The sequence below is a fragment of the Podarcis tiliguerta genome, assembly GCF_965153285.1.
Source record: "Podarcis tiliguerta genome assembly, chromosome: 2".
In the NCBI taxonomy this organism is placed as follows: Eukaryota; Metazoa; Chordata; class Lepidosauria; order Squamata; family Lacertidae; genus Podarcis; species Podarcis tiliguerta.
This window is the reverse complement of record NC_139535.1, coordinates 28,724,423-28,745,565: the sequence shown is the minus strand read 5'-3', so window position 1 is coordinate 28,745,565 and position 21,143 is coordinate 28,724,423. Positions and strand designations below refer to the sequence as shown.

The window sequence follows — 21,143 nt, the reverse complement described above, 5'->3', positions numbered from 1 at the left end:
GGAGTTACCATATTGAGCTTAGGTTTGGAAAATTCAGAATCAAATCCCCTCTCAGCAATATTTGTTTTTGTCTTATTTGCAGTACTTCTATCACCTTTTCATTGGAGATTTCCCAGTGACATAAAATATAAAAATAGCCTGTTACTATCTAAAAGAATACATTTAAAATACACCACCGCGGAAGCTCACTGAGTGGCCTTGGGCAATTCATCATCGCTTAGCTTACTCTACCTCACATCAGCTACAGTCCCACACTTTTTACAGGTCTGATCAATGTTCATTAACTCTTGTCACTCATTTTGCATTTCTCTCTCGAAAGAAGGGCCAACATTTACTGTGGTCATTAAGATTCAGGTGTTGGCATCAGATTCTCAAGTAAAAAAGGGGGGATGGGAAAAGCCTTTAGACCCTTTTTAACCATTTTTTTTTAACCAATCACTTTACTGAATCAGACTAGATGGCTCTAAACTTTAGAACTGGAGGATTCAGAAATGAACTCCCCCAATTTTGAAAGCCCCCAAGTCTATTAAAATGTCCGCTTTGAAGTTAGGCTTAGAGCCTGACACCTGATCCCCCCCCCTTCCCTTTTCCATACTGACTTACACTGCAGAGGCCTTGCTGTATATCTTTGTGGCCACTAGGTACAGGGATCCATGGGAGGTACAGTTGCCTTGGATTGTGATACAGGTTCCAAAAGATCCATGGGAACTCTTATCTTCCTTGGATCCTAATGCTATCACCCTTAAAAGCTGAACATATTATTTGAGAATTTGGCATGGTATCATTGGTAACAGAACAGACCCTTAACTTAAATTGCAACCAATCTTTAAACAAACTTAACTTGGGCCAGGATCAGATCAAGTCCAGCTTCACTCATTTAGGGTGAATCTATTCCAAATTGATAGCAAACAGATTGCTAGCCAGTGAAATGTCACCCCAAAGCAAATACAGTGGTACCTCGGGTTACAAACTTAATTCATTCCGGAGATCCGTTCTTAACCTGAAACGGTTCTTAACCTGAGGTACCACTTTAGCCAATGGAGCCTCCCTCTGCCGCCACTGCACAATTTCTGTTCTCATCCTGAGGTAAAGTTTTTAACCTGAGGTACTACTTCCGGGTTAGCGGAGTCTGTAACCCAAAGTGTTTGTAAAACGAGGTGTTTGTAACCCGAGGTACCACTGTATATATATATTGCTGTGCCAGGTAAATGTTTTTTATAAATAAGAGCTTATTCAGATAAAAAACAACAAACACTTTATTCAAGGGTAATTAGCATTGTTTTTGTATGGTGCGTGTGGTTGTGGTTTTAATGTACAGAGCAGCTTTTTTCCTTTCTCATGCTGACAGTGAGAATCAAAATCACAAAGTCATCTCCTGTTAGTTTGTTTTTTTCTTACGACCATGTCAGACACAGTGACTGAGTTGTCTCTACACATGGGGAGCAATTGTCATAGACAACTGCTTCCTAGAGAGGTAGAAGTCTTCCACTCCTGGTCAACAATAGAATTGCGAGAAGGGATTAAGAAGACTGTACAGGAATAATAATACATATATAATCCTATTCACTTCATTTTCCCAACTCAAAAATGTATTCCTTATAATTAAGGCTTCATGGTGCTGGTCCAGTTGCCTGCCACATTCTCCCTACAGCCCGCCCCCCCCCCCACAAATCCCAGCATGTGCTGCTCTGTGTGTGGTGCTGTTGACACCCACAACTCCTGTTTACCAATCTTCCTCCAGGTGGAGAGCTATGCTCATGAGAGAACTGTGTGCACATAGAATCAAGCATAAGTAAGGGACTGACTGGTTTGATTCCCATGTGTTTAGATATCTAGGCTCCACTCATGTGCAGGATTCCAATTACCATTCTGCCGTTCCTTAAACACATTTTCAGAAAGGAAATAATCTGAGCCAAAGTTGTTCATATTGTGAAATTATGGAGTGGAAATTGTGGGACGGTGTGATGGATCTCACCCGGCTTAAAGGCTTGGCTTTTCACCCAGCCTTGGCTTGTAGAGCAACAGAAGTAACGAACTCACATTGTAGATCCTCAACAGCTTCCACGTTATGTGGTTATAGGAGTCTTCGGCGATTTATTAACTTTCTTTCTGCCAAAAACGCATATATAGCTCTGGATTTGTTCAAATACATTGGACTGTCTGTTTAGCCGCTTCTGGGGAAATGGATATGCTACAAGGGCAAGGAAATTAGTTACGCTGAGAAACTGCAGTATCAAAGGATTCTTGGAATCCCCTCCCCCGTTGTAACACAGACCTCCCTCCGCTGTTTAATTAATATGATAAATGTGTTATGCCTAACCTTGGTTTGCACAGTGATTTTAGACAGCCATGATTAGAATGCCTTTCACTACATATACAGGATTTCATGCATATGGAGCTTAGTCTTTTGTTTACTTATACACCTGTCCATATGTTTTTCTGGCTTTGTGCCTGTAAACCAGCCTCCCCATTGACAGTTGGTAGATGCTAGTTACTGACCTGTGTATTTCCGGTCTGCTCCCTTTCTACCAGCTATTAGTTGCCTTTAAGTGATAGCAAGCACTGGGACAGATGAAGTAGCTTGGATAGTACAGGGGAAGAGCATGCTGCTTGCCTTCCTGGAGACTAGGGTAGGTAGTGTTAGGGGTTGAGGGGAACAGCGGGCTTTGTCCCTCTGCAGCAATACAATACAATACTGTACTGTACTTCAGTGGCATGGGTGGCTCAAAAATGGAATATTTTATGCAGTACTGAAGTACTGTTGCTGGAAGTGTGAATCCGAAAACAATTATGGAATTGGTGAGGCCTTCAGAAACATGACTCAGTGGACATTTATGTACTACAAGCAGTGAATTTTTGTCTGGGTATTAGAGGTTTCTTCATGGATCTACCAATTGCTTAGCCAGAATTCAGGAATGAAAGGCAGCTTCCCTACTGGAATATGTGGTGAATGACTTTGAGGTTTTTTTCACCCCCAGAGCTATGTCTTGATATATTTCTGCTTTCTGAAATGTGTTGCTATGGGTTGGATCTGGACTAAGTTACTTGCACTCAGTTCCCATTTAAATTAGTGGGACTCAAATGAAGACATGATTAACATGTCCTACTGAGTTCAACTAACTTAATCTGGACCCAACCTATGTATGGAATTTTTACACATGACTAACATTTCTTGAACTTTTAGCAGGTCATGAAAACGTAGTTTTACAAAGCCAGACCCTCAGTTTATACCCAGTTTTTTAATCGCACTCTTCCTTCCCTTTTTCATGGCAGGATGTGTCCCCCCCCCCAAAAAAAAAGTTTGCCTTTTGTTTTATAAATTCTTTAGCCCTGTTCTAATATGCCTTGATTCTATACGAGCTCCTGGGGTGACAAAGCATGTAAAATGACAATTGCGTGTTGTTTTTTAATTCTTGCCCAGGTTGAATGTTGGTCATGTTCTTTAAAAGAAACCCAACCCTGATGGCTAATCAAGGGATCTGGAGCTGATTTTATGTTATTTCTTTTGCAAATCTTAAAAACATATAAATATGATGCAGTCCAATGCGGAGGGCGGGTGAGGGAAAGGGGACTTGCCAGCTGACAATGCTGCTGTTCATGGACAATGCTAAGTCTCGTCTTCTCATGGAAAGTTTTTTCTTCTTCTTCAATATTTTCTCTCTTATACTTGCTGCAGAATGCAGTGCGTCATAATCTTAGTCTTCACAAGTGTTTTGTGCGAGTAGAAAACGTAAAAGGGGCAGTATGGACAGTGGATGAAGTAGAGTTCCAAAAACGAAGGCCACAAAAGATCAGTGGGTATGTCCACCATGTTTGAACTTCTTAGCCTAGCTTGGATCATGCTTACAGTTTTAACATAGAGGCTTTGGCTGCTAGATGGTGTTTAGAGATCAATCCAGGGTAGTTTCACCTTGTTTCAGTCAAGGAGAAACAACAGAGAGCATTTCATCACTATCGTTTGTATGCCCACCAGTCCCCTTGCCCTTGCTTGCTTGGTGTTTGTTTTGCATCACATGCTAGTAGCTTTTAGGTGGCAATGCATATTAACCCTCACAATCCATTTGCTTATGCTTATTGCATTTTATTTTCTTTTTCCTTTCCCCTGTATTTGATGTCTGTTCTATTCCCCGATCCCATGTCACTTTGTTTCCACTTCATCTCGTTTGCTGATCTTATCCCAGGGTGCTATTCGCACCAACCTATCCCTGCATAAGTGCTTTATCAGAGTAGAGGATGAGTTTGGGTCCTTTTGGACTGTTGATGATGAAGAGTTTAAACGGGGCCGTCATATTCAACGAGGCCGTCCTAGAAAATTCTGCCCTGATGAAAACTTTGGCGAGCTTGTTACACAGTAAGAGCTTTTACTTGCTTTGTGTGTGTGTGGGCGTGGGCGTGCTAGTTCCTCCCCTCCCAAATTTTTGTTTTCTGTTGCTTTTGCTTTGCATGATTTATCCATCTCATGTAGACTCGCATTTCACGAAATAGTGGCATTGCCTTTGCTGCAAAAGAAATCTCCCCCTTAAATGTCATGGTTGTACATGCATCGCACTGCTTCTTTGCAAATGCCTATGCTAACACTTTCTGACATGTTTATGGTGATACTTTGTTATAAGGATGTGTTCTTTATCATGCTGATGCTGGGTAATGCTGTATAACCAATTAGCAGGATGGTTTTAGGCTGTTTCCATATTGATAATTTTAGTTGATCTTAACCCCCCCCCACCCCCCCGTATTCTCTCAATAAAATTTGCATTGCTACAATGAACAAATTGAAAGATTCAAACATGTTTGAAAACAATGCTCAAAGGCCATTGCAGTGGCATTTGTAAAGGTGCACAATAAATGTTAAAAAAATTAGAGCTGGAAGCTTTAAATTGCATATTTCTATATGAAGACACCTTAAAAATAAAAGGGGTAAGCCATTATTTCAACAAAGAAAGTAATGATACAGCACAGTGTTTGGTTTTTTTATTATTATTATTACTGATTTAGGATGAGCATTGTTTTTTAGTGGTCTCGGAGAGAAATTCCAAGTACAACCCACCAGGTGTTCCTGCTATGTTTTTCTTTCATTTCAGTAAAGTTTACTGAGCAAGAGAATGGAGGGATCCAATCAGTAATATCTGACGGATTTTACCCTTGTTTTCTTATTACATACGTGGGCACATTTTGGTTGGACCCTGACTTACTAATGACTAATGAGTCATAGGTCATTCAGTCCGATCCCCTGCTGAGGCAGGAAATCTCCAGCAATCCACCAGGATTGTGCTGTGAGTTCTGTAATTGAATTCAACGTGAAAAGGTAATCATGAGTTGAGTTAATTTCCAGTGAAATCAGTGGGAACACAAGTCCTACTAAATTATGACCAACCCACTGTGTATTGTAAAACACTTAGTTTCTTAGGTACTTCCAACAACATAGTTCAGGCATCATTGGATCATTCGGTGATGCTTGACCAACATAGGTACACAAAAGAATTTTTTTTGCCTCTAAAAACATTGCATGGATTTCTGGCACAAGTAGCTCCCTTCCAGTCAGAAGCCATGTCAAGAAGAATGGTGTCTCACACAGGAACAGACGATGTGGGATGTTTGGAGATGGATGAATAGTTCTTTCTTTTCCACGCCTTACATGCTTTTGTGGAGGGCCTTCATTATAAGAAGTCCAGGAAAAACTATGGTGGGTGCAACTGAAAAACAGACACCAACAAACTTGACCAATATGCCCTTCAGAGGTTCTCCCAGCTTCACATCCAAGAACAGCTCCTGCAGAGTTGGGAGAATGTTTAAATGATTCTACACCGGCTGACACACTTGCTGCTTTCCCATGTTATAGGGAAAACAGTGTCAGTTCTGTGGGAAAGACCCATGTGAGCATCTTCTGCCTGCATGGCTGCCTCATATGGATGTTCTCCCAGCTGTGTGGGAGCTGCACAGAGGTATGTAGCTCAGGGAACATCTAAAAGGCACTTTCAGCTCTGAGACCAAAACACGACATTAGACCTGAAATACATATTCAGTGAAGGTGAGGGCAGTCAAAATAGCTATGTAGTTTAAAACAAAACAAAAAACCCCCCACTATGTTTATTATGTGTTGTCTTTTTTTCTGGTACGGGAGAAAGCCTGGCCTTCTGGAAGTGCAAATTTGACTGTATTTAACTTTACCCTTTCTTTACCTATCTTCCTTGCGCAGAAACCCTTCACTTATTAAAAACATGCAGACCAGCCACACCTACTGCTCACCTCTCAGTGCTGCTTTACAGGTAAGATTAATGAGTGTGGCAAATATGCCACATAGGCATGTGTGTGTGTCTTCCTACTCGTTTCAAAATATATTAGCCTTGCTCTAATTAGATATTAAATTTTAATTCCGTTAAACTTTTTTCTTAAGTGCATAAAGCATCATGGTCCCTGGAGGCAAACACATATCAGGCCGCTTCAGCATTAGCTAGATGCTTAGCATTTTGAATATTGTGGCAAAAAAATTAAAAGTTCACTTATTAATATTTATCAGCAGTATCATAATTTCCATCCTCTTATTTCAGAATTTCACTTGAGGCAAAAATACCACAAGTGTAATTACTCTAGCACAGCTATTAATGTGCTGAATGATAGGATACTGTATCACATGACCTTCTATTGTTCGTGGCTTTAAAGGGAAAGCAGATTCACACACAGAGAGAGATTTTTCTTTTAAGGATCTTTCAGATGCTTGTTTTTCTGTTATGAAATAGCTAACACTTGCATCACGCTGGAAGAAAAGAGATGTCACTTTTGTGCTGCCGATAACAAATGATTTTAAGGGAAATGTCTAGATACTTTCTCACGTGGGTAAGCAGTTACGAATGTATAAACAAGCTTCTGAACATTTTCTAGACATGCAAAATTATAAAAATTACATAGGCCAACCAAAAGCATGTATTTTTTCACAGCTTTGTGTTCAAATTCCCCAGAAAACATTCTCACTACTTCCCCTCAATATGTTTGGTGTGGAAATAGATGTAACTAATAAACATTTGTATGGTTGTCGCTGTAAAGAGATAAGTTTTCATGATTCTTCTTCATTTTTGCGATGCACAGACCACGCATACAGATGGCAATCCACCTCGGATTCTGCTCAACAAGAAAATCCCCACTGATTATAACTGAGCTGGATTGCATACTCACACATGCATATATACGCACACGTTGTTTGTGTCTATGGAAAATGCTTCTGAAGGCATTCTACTTGGCCAAACTGTAGGTGGTGACATGACACAGTTGCCTGTACCCCACTGTAATAAGTTTTATTGTCATAAGCCTATCTGGATACAGAGTCGCAGTATACGTGCATTTTTCATGCCATAGCATTTCTGAGAGCGTTTGCTGGACTTTCCCTTTTACTTTTAAAACAAGAAGGGGATTGATTAAGAAGGGAGTAGAAGCCCCACATTACCCCTAATTACTTCAGTTTATGTAGTAACTTCTGAAAAGCAAATGAAAGCATGTGCAAATGAAGCAACTGTAAATACCATTCATTAGGATCTTATTTTCCCTCGAGTCTTGTGAAGTGCGGTTTTTAAAGACATGCTCCGTCTGCGGAATAGTATTAAGATTACAAGCACATTTTGCATTCATGAGGCTGAAAGGCAAAAATGAAGTGATCCAGCATTCCTTCAGCTTCTGTTAGCTATGTGACTAATTTCAATTAATATGCTTATCATACAGAACAGTTCGTGTTTTAGTTCTAAGACATGTGTTGTTGTCGTCATCTCCCCCCCCCCTTGTATTATGTGATAACGTAACAGTAATTTCTGTTCTCCTGCACCACCATTATTTAACCTAAAAAAAAGGAGGGGTGACCAAAAAAAGAAAAACATACACAAGAGGAAGGTGGTATATATTTCAAATAACATTTAATAAATTAAATTAAGGGTGCTTCCAGAAGGGAGTGTATTATGGAATTGGTGCTTCTTGGGCACATATTTTTTTTGCAGCGTCCACATGACAACATCAAAATGTCAGCCCCCCCAAAATTAATCCATATTTCCCCTTACCATAGTAAATACAGTAAATAAAAATAACCCATTACACATCTGTAGTTACTGCTGGTGTAGAAGCTACTTAGCAGATTCATTCATTTATTTTCAGCAGATGAGTTATTTTCACACACCTGTCCTTCTGTTTGCTCCTCACCTAAGCACATCCTAGCCATTTTTTAAAAGGTGTGCACACACAGGTACGCAAATGCTTATGCAGGTGCCCAGAACAGAAAAGAACACTGGAGGGCCTTTGTGAACGAGGAACAAAACCCAAGAAGGCCCCAGAGACATTTTATCAAGCTTCACTCAGTGTTGTGGACAGCAGTTTTGCCGTGAATATCCATGACTGAAAATGTAGAAATGTGTGGAAGCTAACATGACAAATACACATGCAAAAAAAATCATGTGGCCGCCATCTGGAAAAGAATTATTTTGTTTCTTATCTTTCAAATTAACTCCAGTTTATATACATGGCTCAGTCAGAAAGGGAGTGAGCATTTTTAAAAGCACTGCTTGTGAGTGTATAGAATTTTTTTCCTTGTTGAGCATATAGTGTCCCATCTCTTTTTGTCGGGACTCTCAATGCTCCACATCTCTAGAAAGAATCCTAGTTCAAAAGCTGTGACTTTTAGGAAGCCTTGAGCAATTAAGCCGAATACAAAACCATGCAAAATGCCTTTTCTCTGCTGCAAAAACAAGCAAAACATCTTTGATGGCTTGATACTATGTTGTATAGCAATGTAAGCAACAAATGGTTGATAGGCATGTGTTGGGAGATCATCATTTATCAAGCCATGTGCCCACTTTTTGCTGGTTGTGGTAATAGTCATTACAACTCATTCCCATTCCATCATCTCAGCTTGGAGGACTACTGAAAACATAACTCATTAAGCATGCAAGCTGGCTTATATTGTTGGTGGAATTTCCAGGACGTGGCACCTTCCTCATTCAGCTGTCACAAACCATTCTGTCATTCTCTTGTCATTCAAAGCCAAGAAACAGATTTATTTATTTTTTTGCTCTGTTTCATGGGATATCCCCACATTCACTTTCTTTCTTGTCCTATAGGTGAGGTAACTGTCTTCTGCAATAGTTTCCCAGAAGCACAGTATCTCTGTTTGCAATCCATCTGCTGTCAGCTGGTTCCCTAAACCCTTTCAGCAGGCAGCACTTCTACCAGTGATTTACTTCTCTGAGGCTAGACAAGGGTGAAACAACCGTCAGATCTACTGATATGCTCAACCTGGTGGAACACAAAGTGAAGCAAAAGGAATGAATGAACATCTCTGATGCTCCTGTTCTCCCTTGTTTAATTATGTGTTTCCCACGTTCTCTTTGTAGTCTCCGCTCCTAAATCACAAAGCATTTTCAAGATATGACAGGAGCCTAGTTAAAGCAGGAGACAACTCTAAGTTTGTAAAACATTATTATCCCTTTGTATCCAAAGATAGAAAGTTCCAACCAAAGGGCTGTGTCTAGTGACTCATGGGGAAGCTGTGAAAAAATGTAGAAAAGTGGTGCTTGTAAGTGGTGCATCATGTGCCTTTGGATCACGGCCCTGAGGGCTTTTGAGTGGGGAAAAACACCATTAGAATTTCCAGATTAACATTTCTGATCCACATCTCAGAATGTTGCCATGTGAAGATCCCCTGTTGCTTTCTATCTTGTTGCTTCTGAATGGAATTTGTCCATTTGGCCACCTGTGGTTTTTGGAGGGTGGGGGGGAATAGCAGGTGCTTTTCCTGTTCTGGCTCTTCCTAAATAAATTACTTTACTGCAATTACAAGTTATCTCGGTGGTGGGAAGTGCGTGACTCATTATTTCTCAAACTGCAGGAAGCATGAGTCTTATGTTCCCCACTTCATCAAAATTATTTTTCTGCATCTTGAATAAAAAAAGATTAATATAATCCTCTTCGTTAGAGTAGTTTTTTGATTGCACTGCATAGAGATAGGGACTGTGCTTCGGGGAGGGCCGCTAGATAGAGCATAAAAGCAGCAGACTTCTGCAGCCACCAGTGACGACTGTGTTGAATCTGTTTCTTCAGGTTACACTGCAGTATGTAAAGAGTCAAAACATCTCAACGTTCAGCAATGCCAGGTAGTTCAGTATGGACTAAGTTGCAAATTGTTTCCTCTGTAGCACACATCCACACTGTGATTAGCTGGTGGGTGTTTTTGTTTAGTGCTAATTTCTTCAAAAGGCCTCCCCCCCCCCCATCTCAGATAGGCTGAACACTAGAAGAGCCAGAATCTCCTACTTTTTGTAAAAAGCATCTCTCAGAAATTAATTGCCTTTATATTTCATTTATTTATTTTAATAGATTTGTGTCCCATATTTTAAAAAGAGAAATTCTCAGAAGACATTAAGGTACACGGGCCAAATAAATATGTAACTGTAATATATAAAATGCATAATTTAAAACTAGGAACAGTCAATAACACTAAAATAATAAAGAGAATAAATAACCAGGGCATACATTAAAATAGCAGCTAGCCCCAGTAGAACATTAGTGACAAAACAGTCACAGTTAAAAGGAACCACAGATTTCACCAACCCAATTAAAATCATTTAAAAAAAAAATTGCTGCAACAAACAGAGGGCCTGCAAATGTGTGGCCACAACTGAAAAACCCTCCTGGCTTGTGCCCACCAGCCAGATTGCTCCCAAAGACAGGCATATGTCGGGTCTCAGAAGTGCAGGCAAGCGAGGGGTGGTGGTGCAGAGTTTTTAAAGGTTTAACACAAGGGTTGGATTGGGTGGAGAAGGTATCCCTCGGGTGAGCCTTGCCAGTCTCCTCTCATGGCACAGAACTCCCCATTCCGCCCAGAAAACAGATGGGCAGGCAGAGGTACTGCTGCTAAGAGGGAAGGGGCTAACCTAGCCTTCAATTTGCTGGATCCTGAGCTGGCCCAGCTGCCATCACTTGACAGCATTGCCCCTAACTCAGTCCTGATCACTGCCGGTTTCAGGCTGAAACAGAGATATGCCTCCTCTCACTTCGCCTTGTGCCTCAGCCAGTGTGAGAGATGTAAAATGTGGCTGCACATGTACTAGCAGTGCCTGGAATGTTTCCAAGAACACAACTACTCCACCTCCAATGCTGTTTTAAATATTTCTTTTATCTATCTATCTATCTATCTATCTATCATTGCTTAAAGGGCTATCAACTTCCTGCTGCCCCTCCTGCTTCCACCTGGCCTTTTAAATCCCACAAAAAAGTGAACCCCAGGTCAACCTCTCTCTGGCCTAACTCTTCTTTACCCTTTTTGATGCTATGTGTATTTTGCGATCTTGCCCCTTCCAGCATTTCTGTGATTTCTCCCTCCTTGTTCTCTTTCTCATGCACCTCCACTCACTAGAAAATTGCATTAGTAGAGTAGGACAGGCTGAGTGTTTATTGCATTTTAAGATGCAAACAGACTAGTCTTGACTCTGTCTAGGGAGTTGGTCTAGTGGATCACATATCTGTTGAAACCTGGCAGGCCTTTGTTGTTATTCCAGTGCAGCCACATACTTATTGGGTGGCCTTGGGCCCAGTCACTTGATCTCAGTCTTAGCCCTTCATTTTTTTAAGTGGGAATGAAACTGTCTTGCCTCACTAAATTGTCATAAGTCTCAGTGAAATGAAGGTTGTAAAGACCTTGGCACCAGAAATGAACTATATAAAGAACAAGTGAAGACTTCATCTCAGGTTTGCAAGTGCAAAGAAATGGTTTATCAGTTCATTTTTCTGTAAAGAGCATGCACTTAAGTCCAATTCTTGCACTATTTTCCATTTGAATAAGCTAGTGAATATCTCATTTTTATATCTTAAGAGTTTGTATTGACCACTTAACAGAAATTTTCCAAACTAGACTTTACTCTGGCTCAGGGAATATTGAATATGAGGGCCTATTTACTGAAGTCCCAGTGCAGCTCAGAACTGGCATGGTTAAATCACTATTTGGCAATTTGATTACATTTGACAAGCAATGTGAGAACAAAGCAGCCAAACACTGCTGATTTATTCATTTCACTGGAATTTTGTGGGAGTCCAGTGCAAGTCCCATCCATCCAAATGAAAGTTGTGTCAAAGCAGATACCACAAGTCAAAACAAGAAAGTGGAAATAATGTTACCAGGATGTTGCCTAAAATATTTGCTCTTGAATATGATTCCGTTTTCATGAATGATACACATTAGAAGAGCTCAGAAAACATTCCGGTCCCAATTACTTCCCCTAAACTAAATAACCTTTCCCCATCAACTCACATACAGATCCATCTAAGCTGTTAGTCCTGCATACTTGGGTGTAATATTCACAAGCACAGCCATGTGGAATTACACCACAACACATGGGAAGATGGTTAGGAGTTCATAGTACAAAATGAGCAAACAGGAACACAGGAAGCTGCCTTTTGCCAAGTCACACCACTGGTCTCCATCTAGTACACTCGAGTGGCACCAGAGCTCCAGAATTTCAGACATGAGTTATGAGCTCTATCTGGTGACACTAGGAATTTATCCTAGTGCCATTGGTGCTAATGTAAATAGCAGCAAGGGGACAATTTGTAAGGTAAGGCATTTTTAAAAAAACCCTTCACTCACACTATGGTCCCAGTCCAGATTGCCTGCATTCCGGGTTTGTTTGCTTTTTTAAATAAACAACCAAGGCCAGATCTATAATTTAACATATTTAATTTGTCCCAGCCATTGTTTGAATTCTTCCCTGAGTGTGAATGGGGTGATACTGTATTTGGTAGTTACTACAAGTAGAAAACAGAGATTTGTGAAATCTTAGCTACACTCTAGCCAGTGGTGGAAATAATTAAGTGGGCATTTTATTCATTATATTTAATGAAAATATAGTGCAAACAGTGTTACCTTGCGGCTGATCTGTGGCACATGTATGAGCATGTGTTGCTATGGATTCTCATGTCTTGTTCTTTGACTCGACAGGCTTCAATGGCTGAGAACAGTATACCTCTGTACACTACTGCTTCCATGGGAAATACCACTCTGGGCAGTTTAGCCAATGCTATGCGGGAAGATCTTAATGGTGCAATGGAGCATGCGAACAGTAATGGGAGTGACAGCAGCCCAGGACGTTCCCCTATGCAAGCAATGTAAGTAGAGAGGAATGTTGCTGCTGTTTACATTTGTCTCCTGTCTCTCTCCCTGCCCCTCTTTCAGTGAAGCCAAAAATATAAACTCCAGAAATGTTTGTGCCAACTTGAAGAAAAGGAACCATTTACCTTTAGTCTGGTCTGACAAATCCACCTGGGCATTGTTAACTCACTTTTCACTCAGTCGTTTGGCTTGTAAACCACCAGTTTGCAGAAATGGCATTCTGAAAATGCATTTCTTTGGGAGATTTTTTGTCTCTTAATGCATTGTTTCCACTTGGATCCTTTAATGAATCTGGAAAGATCTATTAATCACCATTTTCCCATGGTGGCTAAAATGGAATCTTCTTGTTCAAAGAGATTCTACTCTTGAGCACAAGATGCTAGGGTCAAATCCATTAAAGATATTATAGTGCCACTGTTTTCTTTTACCACCTGTGTGGAAGACTTTCAGTAAGAACCTGGAAATATCTAACTTTCACATAAGCTTTATGCAAGCAAGTGAATCTGGATGAAAGCTCAAGGAATAGGTGGGATCTGGTAGAGCAGCCTAATACCTGCACAGAAAGGGGGAGCATGCGACTCCTGTGCTGTACTTGGGTTCATTCAGACATGCCCACATAGAACTAATCCATGGTTGATCATTACATGCAGCCCAAGGGGCTGGATCCCACTAAACTGGCACGGTGGCAGAAGCCAGCACAAGGGCTTTTGCTAGCGCAACTGAGCTTCCACCCCCTCCCCATGCATGCCCCACACCTCCCCCAAATCTGCTCTGCTGGGTTGGGAGACAGTCCAGAACATTGGAGGGGAATGGGGGAAAGTGAAGATGACTTGTCTGGCAAGCGGGAATATGCACTGATGGAACGCTTAGAAGAGCATGATGCTGAATTCCTCCATGTATCTTCCCTGTGGACCTCCAGAAAAATGTGTCTGGCCACTGTTATAAAACTAATGTTCGGTATAAAGCACAATTCTTACACTAAACAAGTGGACTCTCATATATTGTTCGCTTAGTTGACTTTAAAGTTCATACATTTATGTCCAAACTACATGAATCATAGAATCATAGAGTTGGAAGAGACCACAAGGGCCATCGAGTCCAACCCCCTGCCAAGCAGGAAACACCATCAGAGCACTCCTGACATATGGTTGTCAAGCCTCTGCTTAAAGACCTCCAAAGAAGGAGACTCCACCACACTCCTTGGCAGCAAATTCCACTGTCAAACAGCTCTTACTGTCAGGAAGTTCTTCCTAATGTTTAGATGGAATCTTCTTTCTTGTAGTTTGGATCCATTGCTCCATGTCCGCTTCTCTGGAGCAGCAGAAAACAACCTTTCTCCCCCCTCTATGTGACATCCTTTTATATATTTTTATATCCTGAGTGCTGGAAAATGTTGTTGTTGCAAGAGGCATGCAGCAATTTGCAAGCCACCCAATTCTGTGGGGAAATGGCTAGCTCTAAACTTTCTTCAGGAGCTTTGCAATTGTGTGATAACCAGGGTAGAATGATCAAACCAACAACACATTTTGTTGCAAGTCTCAAAAATTGTACATAGATTAACTGGCACTGCAAATAACTCTTTCCTCCACTTTTAGAGGTACTGGAAGTGACTGTAGCAAGCTGTATCTCAGAACGTGACCGTGAAATTATTGGTCCTGTTGCCAAAAGATCACATAGCCAATTAATAATATGGTTAAAAGAATTAATTTGTAGCCCTTCTACTTCAAAGTAATATGAATAAGGCATTGACAAAAGTAGGTCTAAATCAAAAGGTAGGAAAGCATTAACCTAGCGCCACCCTAATAATTAGTTGTGAAGGTAATTAGCATTTAATGGTTTTTAAAAAGTTTCCCACCTGCATAATATGTTGAGCAGGGGGTAAAGGAGAAAGGAAATCTAAGGCTCATAATACTTTGATATTTCAGCATTTTAAATCAGTGCACATTGTGCTTTGAAAAAAAAATCTTTAAAGATGGCAACATTCATTTTTAATTAATAATTAATTTGAACATTGTCTTTTGCCATTTACTTCAAAACATTTGAATGTGTTTAGTTTTTACAGGGATTGTTTGTGCAGTATTAATTAGCATTCCCAAAGCAGAATGACATGACATTCCTCTAGCGCTGTTTGACTGGATTCATCTTCAGGCAGTTGTACATGCAAATACTTTTATTCTCTCCATGACTATGTTAAAAGATTTGATAGTTTCTAATTCCTAGAAAAGTTGCTGGCGTGTCGGAATTTTGCAGGAGTAAAGCATCTAGTTCCCCCATGAATGAGTTATTTAAATGATGCACTTAAGATATTTTTGAAGCCAATATTTCGGTTGGTGTTTTTTTTTTTTTTTTAATGGAGTTAGGACAACTGGAAAGTATTAGAGAATTAGGGACAGTGAACACCTAGTAAGTGTTGACATACCTTGAAATCAAATTTCCATCACTCACTTTGCATCTCTGACACACCTTTAGGGCAAGGACGTACAAGTTGTTTGACATCTGAAAACTACATTAAATACTCTTGTGATCATGTGTACGCATTTTCCATGAGACCCAGATTATTACTAAAATTAGAATTCTGCAGTAAAGAGCCAAGGCAGCCATGTATGACTCACAGCCCACTGCCACCCTAAATTATTTTTGCCATGCATTGGTTTTTATCAAATCACAACTTTTTGGGATTATTTTTGTTATATTCAATGGATTTCCAAAGTCATTTCACTACAAGGGGATTTTTGCATCTTCAGTTAACCATTGTGTAGTTAAATAGTTGCAAGTATTGCAGTGCCATCAGTATACATGTAACACTGCGCCTTCAGTACAGTCAAACCTTGGTTGTTAAACGCAATCCGTTCCGGAAGCCCATTCAGCTTCTGAAACGTTCAACAACCGAGGCGCAGCTTCTGATTGGTTGCAAGAGCTTCTTGCACTGGAGCAGAAGCCGTGTCGGACATTCAGCTTCTGAAAAATTGTTCAAAAACCAGAGCATTTACTTGCGGATTTTCAGAGTTCAGGAGCCGAAATGTTCAAAAACGGAGCTGTTCGGGAGCCACAGTTTGACTGTATTTCATAAAGAGACACTTAAAATAAAAAATAATGAGGAACATAATGAAGGGAAGGACAGGGGTGGGAAAATCTTACTGTAGCACAACCACAGGTTAGAATTCTTGCACAGTTTATACATGTTATGTCTCAGTATCGGCTGTGTTTGTAGTTAAATAACATTGTTTTGTTTGTTCTTCCATTTGGCTTGGATTTGGTTTGGAGGGTTCAAGCTTCTTACATGCTTAGCACTCATGGGAATAAGAGGAGACGTCCTTTTGTGGGCGGGGGGGCAGGTTTACTGGTTCACTTTGCTTTTTATTATGTATTTGGTGTCTTCATTTTGTATTTTTATGTTGTGATCTTCAGATGAAGGGCAGTATACAAATTAAATAAATAAATAAAGCTTTAACCTGCAAGTTAGAAAACAGAAGCATCATCAGAGTTGCCCACCTCCATTTCATCTCTGGTCACTGGCCATTTAAATGAGGGATAGACCACACTTTCATTTTGGGGTAGCATTTGAAAGTAGGCAACATCTATCGCAATCTCATCCCACTGTGCAGAAGGCATGTGTGCTGCTGTCTGCTACAGCTGTGCCTGTTTTCATAAGGAAATTCCACTCACTTTTTCATGTCAGAATGACGTATGAAGGAGGCAGTGTAATAGTCAAGATGCTGGTGGTGGCAAGTGGGATAAGCAAAGAAAAATCCCACAGAAACCAGGTCTGCAGACTCCTACTTTTGGTGTCAGAGCATAGACTGCCCATCTCTGGACATACAGTCTGCACTTCACATAGAGTTAGATGATGCATCTAGATTTTTGTCTTCTGCCAAATTGTTTCTTCAGCTTTTCACAATGCAGTGCATCCAATTTTTACAAAGCATTTTCTTCAGCTTCAAAATTCAGCAAGGCACTAATAGCAGTACCTGGGCATTTCCATTAAAGTGGTATTTTCAAGATGGGGCTTGAAATGATACATGGTCGTCTGCAGATATTTCCCCTGGTGGGAGGGGTGGAGACCAAATAATCCAAATAAATAACTAGCACCAGAGATTCAGGGCTACTTCTGGTAGATCTAGTGACTGAGCCCTGGCTAAATATCTGAAAAACTTTGTGTACCAGATCTGCCCCTTGATTGTTTCTTGGTGGGTAGACATGCGATCTTCCCTATGGGTAAACCTGAAAATCAAACCGGTGCAAAAACTAAGAACCATGAATTTCTTCCTTTGGCTCCCCTCACCCCATTCCGCCTTTAATTAACTGAACTGGTACAACAGTCTATCTCTCTCTCTCTCTCTCACACACACACACACACAATTTGTTAAATGAGTATAACAATGCTGGTTTACTTTGCAGGGCTGGCAAAGCCCATGTTCTCAGCCACAGCCCTGGTGGGTATCATAATGATGGACCTTTATCTATTTCAATACAGTAATTTTTAAAACATTTACGTACTCAAGGATTAAGTAACACTTTTGGGTGTGAAATAAGACCTAAGAAAGAACTCCTGTCTTTGCTGCTATCTTTTTGGTTTGGACATGACAAACCTCTCTCCAATCACAGCTAATACTAAAGTCCTGGATACCTGGACTGTCTTGAGCACAGTAGAAATCACTTCTCCGCTGGGGTAGGCCAGCAGAAAGGGCTGATAAAGAAACTCTAGTTCTTTCTCTGAAGTCTAGACAATGGGTGATTCACTCAAGGCTTCTCTTTGTCTAATTGGCTAGATCTTCTTTCCTAAATGTCAGTCACTGATATATGACTTCATTCTTCCACTAAAAACACTGAGAGGCAGGAGCAGGTTAGTTTCTCACAACACAAATGAGACTAGTTCCTGCTCGGTTTGCCTTGTATCTGTAGGTGCTAGGAACCTCCCCCCCCCCCCAAAAGAAAGGGGGGAAAGAATGAGAGCTGGGAATCCAAGGATTATGGTTCACCCAGGGAGGGCATTTCCCTCTGCTTGAGGACGCCCATGAAAAGCACACAAAGTGATGTTCAAATGTCAAGAGAGTTTATACTGTTAGCTGGATAAAATTATCCACCAGCATTCAAGCAAAGGTATTGGTACCATCCTAGGTAGTTACTTCTACTGAGCACCTTGTATGGCAATATTCCTCTTTTCCTTTACAAAATATACTTCCCTGCCATAAAGTAAATTGTTTTTAACAATCCCGGTAGGTGTATCCTTTAAACTTTATCACAAACTATAGAGTGCCTTGTTAACATGACAGCTAAGCAAGTATAACACTCCTGCAGAAATCTTATTGCCATCCAATTCACTGCTTTTCTTTATAATACACTGAAAATCCTTCTAATCTCTCCTTACCCCTCCACTCCACTCTTTTGAAACATTAGAAAGTAGTCACATAATTACAGCTTGGGGACATACCACTTTCATCCTGACATGCTCCAAAGGTAGCCACAAAGCAAATTGTTCCATGCTGTGTGCGCCACTAGAGCACAGTGGCTTTAAACAACAATCAGCTTTATTAAAAACTCCTCTCTTCCCAGAATGGACAAACAAAAGAATTACTCGGATGTAAACAGAAGGGAAAGTTGCACTCAGTGAGGTTATTTATAGTTAACCCCTTCAGAAGAAAGAGTCATGTAAGTTAAAAGGAATGACTGGGAATTCTGGTACTAAGGAAGGAAAAGCAAATTCTTTTTTAAAACTCCCAGTACTGACCTTTGGAGACTGCCTTTCTTTTCTTTCTGTTGTCTCTTCCCCCCGCCCCTCTTCCCAGCTGTAACAGGACTTGTAAGACTTTTATATAGGAATTCTAAACCATGTGGAACATATAAAATATTCTGCTCTTCAACTCTGAACAGTTATGGGGTTTTGAGTAATGTGTGAACCAATGCTTCTTTCATTTTGACATTTCTCAATGGTATCCTAGCCCAAAAAAAGAATGTGAGTATTCTCAGATTGGTTATTTTAGGAAAGCAGTTCTTGTCTACGGACAATATATACTCAAGTTATTGTAGCATATGGGGACGCAAATGAAGCCCATTGTCCCATCTAATACGTTATTGCCAACTCTGATTGGTGGTGGCTTTCCAAAGACTTGGAGAGAGGTTTTTCATGCCCATAATTCTACCTGAAATCCTTTAACTGGAGGTGTTGGGAATTGAATCTGAGACCTTATACACTGATAAGGAGCTGATGTGCTTTGAACGTATAAGCATGAGAAGGCATGTGCTCTGAACCTGTGCTATGGTGGCTTTTTGCCCAATATCACATATACATTTTATAATTATGGATATTAACGAGACTTTCTGTTGAGGAGAACTAAAATAAAGGGAGTATATGTCAGATTCACAGTATGAATGTTTCACAGCTACCATTTCCTCTGCTTTGAGGTCCATTCTAAAACGCAGCTTTTGTTGTGGATGTTGAAGGAGAAACAGGTTTTCCCTTCTCCCAAATCTGGGTTCCCATCTTTCTGAACTCTCTTCAACCTAGTGAAAACAAATCTGCCCTGCTAGGAACATAGCTTACCTTTGGTGCAAGCAGAAGAGGACCCTTTTTTTTGAGCCACTTTATAGGTGATGCTGCACCCCTGTCTCTCACAAGCACCATTAGGTTAAGTATATTTCTGCTCAGCAACCCTAACGTCCAAACACACAGATCAGAAATGAACCTTTAACCCTACGCAGTTATATTTGGTGCCTGGATTCAGCACCTACTGTGATACAGCAATGCCAAGCTACAAGGGAATGCAAGTATATAACTAAGAGAATCACAGAGAGAGAGAGATTTCACATATTTGCTGTTAAATTTGACAACACAGGATTATTCCTCCATGCCATTCACACATATGTAAAAAGTTTCAGTAGGAAAATGCTACATGTGATTTAAAAAATCTATATAGAAAGCTGTGGATCAAGCCAAACAGATCTTGTGTTTCTCAAAGCAGTCATAAAAACCGCCCATGAGAGGCAGCCCTTGGTAGTCTAGCAAGTAGTTCCATCACTATAAGGGTACAATGAAAGTGCCACAGGTTGACTGGGATGTTGTTTATAGTGCATTTTGCTGCCTCGCGTTACGAGCAACTGTTATATAGTTCACGTTTCCCTACAGGCTTTCATAAACTAAATAACTCAGCAAAAGGATCATTTCTTCCCGGTGATCCTTTTCAGGAAAAGCTGTATGTTGAGGCAAATGCCTCTGCCTTGATGTAGCATTGCACAGTTCCAAACCCTGAACTGGATGAAAGATTTGAGGTGCACTTGACACATCTGGAGAGTTTCAAAGCCCACTACTAATATTAATGAATGTTTGCATTTCATTCATTTCAGTTTCTGAAACTATCATGTGGCTTGCTTCCCTTTTGGCAGCTACATGGGCTATTCTCCTTCTCATGGTGTGATTCCTGGTTTCACGCCGTGGCTGATGCTGATCAGTATAACAACAGGCAATTCTACATGTGTGTTTTTTCTGGGGTTGTGTCATTCCCATCCGCTCAGAACGTCCCAGCTATTTCAAACCCCTTCAAAGTGAAAGTTTACATACTGGATTATTTCTTTATTTTGCCTTGCCAAATTAAAAGGGTTAGATTTCGTTGACGGCAACATCCAGGGTTGCGGGTTATAAATCAAGAGAGACTTGGAACTTACCCTTACTTTATTTTCGGGGATTGCTTTAAACAGCAATTATTTACAAAGGAAACTGGATTTTCCTTAACGGGTTGTATTATTACTGTTCACATGATATTGCCAATAAAATCTGATTCCCTTTTATAAAGTCTCTTTAACAAGACACTGCTTACTTGCTGGGGTATTTTACATATCAAAAGCTACCAAACAACAAAAAAGAGGAAGGTAATTTGTATTTGTAAAGGGGTTGTTGTGAATATGATTTACGGACAACATTTTTCAATTGTTATCATGCCCGTTTTGTATAATCAACCCTTGTTCCCCCATGGGTTATTCACGTGCTATTCTATAATGAGAAATTTGGCAGATCTCA

General features: G+C 40.4%; 1 protein-coding gene across 50 annotated transcripts in view; it reads left to right on the top strand.

Annotated features, from left to right (window-relative positions):
• FOXP1 (forkhead box P1) overlaps positions 1–21,143 on the top strand; it is a 521,641-nt gene that overhangs the window by 494,295 nt on the left and 6,203 nt on the right. For 24 of the 50 annotated variants that reach the window (XM_083425259.1, XM_083425257.1, XM_083425249.1 and 21 more), the window contains 3 exons: positions 3,677–3,798; positions 6,194–6,263; positions 12,962–13,128. In XM_083425259.1, the coding sequence (XP_083281385.1) occupies positions 3,677–3,798; positions 6,194–6,263; positions 12,962–13,128 (359 nt within the window). Of the gene's footprint in view, positions 1–3,676; positions 3,799–4,181; positions 4,352–6,193; positions 6,264–12,961; positions 13,129–21,143 lie in introns of all 50 variants that reach the window. The other 26 variants (XM_083425244.1, XM_083425248.1, XM_083425241.1 and 23 more) reach the window with 2 other exon arrangements.